This window comes from Argopecten irradians, chromosome 1, assembly GCF_041381155.1.
Source record: "Argopecten irradians isolate NY chromosome 1, Ai_NY, whole genome shotgun sequence".
Lineage (NCBI taxonomy): Eukaryota > Metazoa > Mollusca > Bivalvia > Pectinida > Pectinidae > Argopecten > Argopecten irradians.
In genome coordinates, this window is record NC_091134.1 from 67,250,469 (window position 1) to 67,259,440 (window position 8,972).

Genomic DNA, 8,972 nt, shown 5'->3' on the forward strand with positions numbered 1-8,972 from the left:
AACATACAAACACACACACACAACACACACAACACACACACACACAACACACAACAACACACACACACAACAACACCACAACCACACACACACACAACACACAACACACACAAAACAACACACAACACACACACACAACACACACAACACACAACACACACAACAACAAACAACAAAACACAACACACAACACAACACACACAACACACACACAACAACAAACACAACAAACACACAACACACAACACAAACACACACAAAACACAACACAACACAACACAACACACACAAAACAAACACACACAACAACACACACACACAACACCAACACACACACAACACACACACACAACAACACAAACACAACACACACAAACACACACCACACAACACACACAACACAACAACACACAACACAACACAACACACACACACACAACACAAACAACACAACACAACACACACACACACCAAAAACACACACAACACAAACACACACATCAACAAACACACATCACACCCACACAACACACAAAAACAACACAAACAACACAAAACAACAAACACACACAACCACAACACACACAACACACAACAACACAACACCACACAAACAAAACATACACAACACACACCACACAAACACACACACAACAACAACACACACAACAAACACACCAACACACCAACAACACAACAACAACACAACAAAACCACACAACACACAACACACACAACACAACACAACACACACAAACACACACACACCACACACAACAACAACACAAACACCACAACACACACAACAACCACACACACAACAAACACACCACAACACACAACACAACCACACACAACACACACATCACACAAACCACACACACACAAACACCACACACAACACACAACACACAACACACACACAAAACACACACACACACACAACACAACACACACACCCACAACACAACACACACACACACAACACAAACACACCACACACACAACACAAACACCACACAACACACACAAACAACACACCACAACACAACACAAAAACACACACACACAACAACACACAACAACAACACAACAAGCAACACACACACACACACAACACAACACAACAAAAACACAAAAACACAAACAACACAACACAAACAACAACACACAAACACACAATCACAACAACCACAAACACACACACACACAACAAACACAACACCAACATCACCACACACACAAACACACACACAAACACACATACACCACAACAACAACACAACACACACACAACAAACACAAACAACACACACACAACACAAATCACCATCAACACACACAACAACAACCACACAACAACACACACACCACACACACACACACACAACACACACCACACCACAACACACAAACACAACAACACACATACACACACACACAAACCACACAAACAAACAACAACACACTCACAACACACAAACAAACACACACAACACACACAACACACAATCACAACACACATCACCACAACACACAAACAACACACAACACACAAACAATACACCACACAACAACACACAAAACACACACACAAACCAACACACACAAAACAACACACAACAACACAACACACAACACAAACACAAACACACACATCACACACAATCACACAAACACACACAACATCAACACACAAGAAACACACACATCAACAACACAAAACAAACACACACACAACAACACAACACCAACCACAACACAACAAACAACATCACAACAACACACAAAACAACAACACAACACAACACACACCAGCAAACAACCACACACACAACATCAACCACCACAAAACAAACACACACCACACAACAAACAACCACCACTACAAACAAACACAACAAAACACACAACAACCACACAACACGACAAAAACAACACAACACCAACACACACACAACAACAACACACACACACACAAACAAACAACACACACAACAAGAACACACACACCCAGACACACACAACAAACACACATCAAAAACACCACAAAACAACACACACAACCCCAACAACCAGCAACACAACACAACAACCAAGACAACAAACACACAACACAACAAATCACCAACAAAAACACACCACACGACAACACAACACACACACAACACCCAACACCCACAACACACTACCAACAAACAACACCAACACAACATACAACATCCACAACAAAACAACACACAATCAACACACAACCACACAAACTAACAACAAACCAAAACACACACCATCAACACAAATACAGCAGTGTTACACCAATATCTCACCATCAACACAAATACAGCTGTGTTACACCAATATCTCACCATCAACACAAATACAGCAGCCAGTGTTACACCAATATCTCACCATCAACACAAATACAGCAGTGTTACACCAATATCTCACCATCAACACAAATACAGCAGTGTTACACCAATATCTCACCATCAACACAAATACAGCAGTGTTACACCAATATCTCACCATCAACACAAATACAGCAGTGTTACACCAATATCTCACCATCAACACAAATACAACAGTGTTACACCAATATCTCACCATCAACACAAATACAGCAGTGTTACACCAATATCTCACCATCAACACAAATACAGTCTGTGTATATTACACCAATATCTCACCAACACAAATACAGCAGTGTTACACCAATATCTCACCATCAACACAAATACAGCAGTGTTACACCAATATCTCACCATCAACACAAATACAGCAGTGTTACACCAATATCTCACCATCAACACAAATACAGCAGTGTTACACCAATATCTCACCATCAACACAAATACAGCTGTGTTACACCAATATCTCACCATCAACACAAATACAGCAGTGTTACACCAATATCTCACCATCAACACAAATACAGCAGTGTTACACCAATATCTCACCATCAACACAAATACAACAGTGTTACACCAATATCTCACCATCAACACAAATACAACAGTGTTACACCAATATCTCACCATCAACACAAATACAACAGTGTTACACCAATATCTCACCATCAACACAAATACAGTCCATGTTACACCATATATCACCATCAACACAAATACAGCAGTGTTACACCAATATCTCACCATCAACACAAATACAGCAGTGTTACACCAATATCTCACCATCAACACAAATACAGCAGTGTTACACCAATATCTCACCATCAACACAAATACAGCAGTGTTACACCAATATCTCACCATCAACACAAATACAGCAGTGTTACACCAATATCTCACCATCAACACAAATACAGCAGTGTTACACCAATATCTCACCATCAACACAAATAAAGTCATATTACACCAATATCTCACCATCAACACAAATACAGCAGTGTTACACCAATATCTCACCATCAACACAAATACAGCAGTGTTACACCAATATCTCACCATCAACACAAATACAGCAGTGTTACACCAATATCTCACCATCAACACAAATACAGCAGTGTTACACCAATATCTCACCATCAACACAAATACAGTCATATTACACCAATATCTCACCATCAACACAAATACAGCAGTGTTACACCAATATCTCACCATCAACACAAATACAGCAGTGTTACACCAATATCTCACCATCAACACAAATACAGCAGTGTTACACCAATATCTCACCATCAACACAAATACAGTCATGTTACACCAATATCTCACCATCAACACAAATACAGCAGTGTTACACCAATATCTCACCATCAACACAAATACAGCTGTGTTACACCAATATCTCACCATCAACACAAATACAGTCGTGTTACACCAATATCTCACCATCAACACAAATACAGCTGTGTTACACCAATATCTCACCATCAACACAAATACAGCAGTGTTACACCAATATATCACCATCAACACAAATACAACAGTGTTACACCAATATCTCACCATCAATACCAATACAGCTGTGTTACACCAATATCTCACCACCAACACAAATACAACAGTGTAACACTAATATCTCACCATCAACACAAATACAGCTGTGTACGTTACACCAATATCTCACCATCAACACAAATACAGCCCTTATAGGGGGAAAGGCACTAATTACGACGAATACGCTATAGATGATTTTCACAACAAATTCCTCTTTCAAATCTGTAGTTTAATAACAAAGCTTTGCAATAAAGCTGATGTTCTAGAATGTTCCACATATAGCAATAAGTTGGTATTGTCTCAGGACCTAGTATGGAGCTTCATGATTCTACCAGATCTTTGACAGAGGAGTTTGGTTTAATGAAATATTTATCGGCAGTGAACCCAGAAAACTATTAAGTTAATACGAAAACTGAAAAAAAAGATGTGTACCATTAACAGTATGCAGGCTTGCTCCCACCACAAACCCACATGAGGATACCTATGTTTGACGCTAGCATCAATAAATACTAGGATTATATATCATCATACCTATCTCAGATTTTCTACTTCACTTACAAGGCTTGGCATTGATTGGCAGGTTACGTGTGCATCAAGTCAGCAGTTTTTATATCAACAATACATTCCATTATATAACCACTGATGTGCACTGTAGGATTTCATTAGAAGCTTTAAACATGGAACTTGTCCCTAATCGATACATAGATGTGACTTTTTTCACCAGGTAAACATGCCACCAATATCATTTAAAACCAATAGTGACATTGTTTCCTAACAACATGCAATTACTGTATATTCTACATAGTTAACACTCATTGACCAAGTACTTATACTCAATATCCCCAAGACTCAAAATGGAAATGCTCAAAGGCTCCACTGAATCATTTAATGACTTCAGAGCATCTGTTCAACTTCAAAGACCTAAAGTAACCCAGATTGAAGACCCTAAAGTAACCCAAACCACAGACCTTAAAGTAACCCAAACCAAAGACCCTAAATCAACCTGGACCAAAGACCCTAAAGTTATCCAGACCAGTAATTTGGACTAAAGACCCTAATGTAACCTATGTCAAAGACCCTAATTATAAATTAACCCAGATCAAAGACCCTAAAATGACGTAAATCAAAGACCCTAAATTAACCTGGATCAAAATCTCCCAGTTCTATTTCAGTTTCAGAAAGACTAACTTGAATACTAGGATAACATTTTAACAGTGGCCTTGATGTGTGGTATACAAAACAACACATGCATCAATGTTCCACAAATCATTGGACCAAAGACCCTAAAGTTATCCAGACCAGTAATTTGGACTAAAGACCCTAATGTAACCTATGTCAAAGACCCTAATTATAAATTAACCCAGATCAAAGACCCTAAAATGACGTAAATCAAAGACCCTAAATTAACCTGGATCAAAATCTCCCAGTTCTATTTCAGTTTCAGAAAGACTAACTTGAATACTAGGATAACATTTTAACAGTGGCCTTGATGTGTGGTATACAAAACAACACATGCATCAATGTTCCACAAATCATACCACTTTGTATCTGGTACCATGATGGAGTTTTATTGTCAATCTGATCTGACATACGTATTCCCAACCAGTCAAACAAAACAACTTTTACATCCAAGTATTCTGAAAGTATGTACTTTAATACGATAACTAGGGCTGCCGCAGTTAACCGGTATATTGGTATATTGCAATGCACTATAAAAAAATATTGTACCGCGATACAGTTCATCTGTACCGGTATTTTAACGATATTTTTTCCTAGTATCATAATTTCATTAATTTGATATAATTAAAATGTCATGTCATAAAAACAACTCACCAGCAATTCGTATTTGTTATATATGTGCTGTAATTTTCACAAATCACGAAGAGCTTTTAATATTTTATTCACCATCTAAAATTATCAACATTTTGAGAATTACACTACTACTTACAATTTTATAAGTACAAGTAAGAGCTGAAAATGCCATAGTCATTATATTAATATCTACAGTGCAATGAAATGAGTACATACGGTCGGACTATACAACCAAGTTGTGGTGTACAGTTTCCATTACATTTTTACAGTATTGCATGTATTACTAAATGTATCGTGATTTTGTGGTATGTTAAACAAGAATTTTACATAAATTCTGTGTTGTAACTAATGTTTGTAAGACATCATACATGTTTGTCTGTCCATTTGAATGATTTCCACAACTTAATTCATCAAGCCTGATAGTTTTCAACAGATTACTGAAGAAAAAAATAACATGTCAAAATGTGTTGCCCAGTTATGGCACATATAACTTTTAACACATTCTATACTAATTAACAATTTTTTTCAGTTAATTCTGATTAATTGTCAGTTTCTGATATAGTTCAAGGTTATTCAAGTGAACAAATCTGAAGTGCTTTTTCCAGCATGTGACAGCTCAACTTCAACTTACTGAAAAGTTGTTTGAAGATTTGTATCTACATTTTACATCTGAGACTTTGAAAATAGGGTAGCCCTTTATCCAAGTATATCACAAACCCACTATCAGATCTCTAGACTTTGTGGTCCTTGAATGAAGGTCAAGGTCATTCATGTGAACAAACTTAGTAGCCCTTTATCCCAGCATGCTACAGACTTTATATCAGGCTCCTATGCCTCTTGGTTCTTGACAAGAAGTTGTTTAAAGACTTCAGTCTATTTGACTGTTGTGACCTTGAATGATAGTCAAATTCTTGGAAGCCCTACATCCCAGCATGTTACAGATGCAATATTTTGTCTCTGGGCTTCTTGGTTTTTTGAGTTAGGTAGTTCAGTTCAGATAACCTAAAACATTCATGGCTGGCAAATCGTAGCTATCTGAGGCTGATGTCAAGAACATGCTCAAAATTGAATTAAGAATTTTACTTAACCATGAAGTTGTGGATGCATATTTGCTAGTAACAGGAAAATCTTGTCACAAATATGGCTGCTTCTGTCACAACAGGTTCTGAACAAAAGATATTGCCTTTATAGCTAGTATCAAATAGCATCAATTATCTGTTTACTGCCAAAATAAACTAACTGGGCGTTACTCAATTGGCTGTATTCAATATATTTTTCAGTAATAAAATCAGTTTAGTCAACTAGAACCAGTGACCCACTCAACCAAAAATCACAGTCATTTAGTTACTAGACTTTATTACAGCCATAGGCTAAACAAAAGTTTCTAGTTCAGTAGTTACACAGATTTAAAAAAAAGTTATTTAATACTGTACATGTTTACATACACACATGATAAGGTTACATTTGTGTCTCAGAAAACTGGGCCAATAAATGTCTGAAGGATATTACAGTTTAAATTCAAATTAAACTTGCATATATCCTGTTCATACGATTAACTCATCACATATATATTTTTTGTTAAATTTGAATATGTTTATGATAAATCACCATACTTTATTAAAATTCTTAGGGTATTTTTTGAGGTACTGACAACTGTGGTATTCATGTTAACACACATTAGGCCTTTGTTTACCTTGGTAATTGGTTACAACCATATTAAGATGACCATAAAGTGTGGGCGTACACTCTTCATCAGGTAAACACCACGGAGATAGGACCACTCTATGTACACTAACCCAACTGTTATTTAGGCTGGATATACCCAGCTCTATATCAACATCTCAAAGTTTCCTGTCTATAATTCTAACCGTCACAACAGGTGCTTGTGTACCCCCTACTCACAGCCTAATTCATATCCATGATTTGTGTTTCCATATCTTTTAGAACAGTTTTAATGCTGTATAGGCCTACTATTAAAAGATTTACAGAAAACCTCTCAGACTTATAAAAGGTATCGAATTTCAATATTTTTTTATATCAATGCCTGTATTGATTGAATCTTACTGTCAAAATAAACTGTATGAACCCTTTTATTTCTGCTCTCTAGTTCCAATCAAAAACTTACATGTTAACATATATCAAACAGCTCGGGAGGTAGACATTGTTGTAATACTATAGGCCTATACATCTTTCAATTGAATATGAACTGTCACATTGAGGTTCTAAACCAGATATTTTCTTAAGAGCTTTAAAAACTCTGCAATCATGCAAAGTACATGATGATCTTTATAACTTGTTAAATACTTTTTATTTTTTATTGCAATTGAACGTCGTAGAATACCGATTACATGAACCTCATTCACCAAATTATTTGGTCTGTAGGCCTACGATGATTTAGCTGACCGAAATTAAGCTGACTTGACTTCCTAAGATCCCGTTGTCAACACCGCACATTGCGCGCCCACAGTGAAGGCGACTCGTGCACCGACATCTGATGGTAATAATGGAATCTGTGTAAAAAAGTACTTACAAAAGTTGTCACCATGCTCCACCGCCATTCTGACTGTTAGTGTCCTAATAAGTAAGCACTTAAATCCCACAAAACTTCTCGGACATGACGTTTTACCTCCAACGGGTCTAATCAAACATCACTGCTATGTGAAAATAATTGACGGAAGTCAATTTCGCGTGCGACGAAAGGTCAGAGGTCACAGCACAGTTTTTCCCGGGATATTAACAAAATACGTCAGCAAGCTCAAATAGTTAAAGAACAAAGTTTGTAATACCCTCACGTATAAGCCGTATTATGATATATATAGCCGGGTAGTTTAAATAGCTATATAAATATAGACTTAAAGTTGTTCAATGTTGGTGTAATATTTTAGAGTTCTGCCTGAGTGCTGTTATTCCTCGCGTGATCATGGACTGTTACAGATTTGGACACGCCCTATCCATGCTATCCTAATATCAGTACAAGAACTATATAAAATTCTGCTATCAATTATTGCGTATTCAGTCATTATATAAATGATTCACATGGGAAGTGCTCCATTAGGATCTATATATATACATTGTATGAACTTCCGTAATCGACCGAACAGTAGACAGACATTTTCAATACCACAGGGGTTATTGTCACTGACGTTATACCCACCCCTGGACTATCTCGTAGTAAAACTGGAGGCAGTTCAGGAGAAC

General features: G+C 37.0%; 1 protein-coding gene across 2 annotated transcripts in view; it reads right to left on the reverse strand.

Annotated features, from left to right (window-relative positions):
• LOC138306062 (synaptotagmin-7-like) overlaps positions 1 to 8,505 on the reverse strand; it is a 446,275-nt gene extending 437,770 nt beyond the window's left edge. Inside the window, exon 1 of one of the 2 annotated variants that reach the window (XM_069246411.1) lies at positions 8,305 to 8,505. In XM_069246411.1, the coding sequence (XP_069102512.1) occupies positions 8,305 to 8,332 (28 nt within the window). In that variant the 5' untranslated portion in view covers positions 8,333 to 8,505. The remainder of the gene's footprint in view (positions 1 to 8,304) is intronic. The other variant, XM_069246420.1, reaches the window with a different exon arrangement.
• Positions 8,506 to 8,972: the final 467 nt, after the last annotated feature.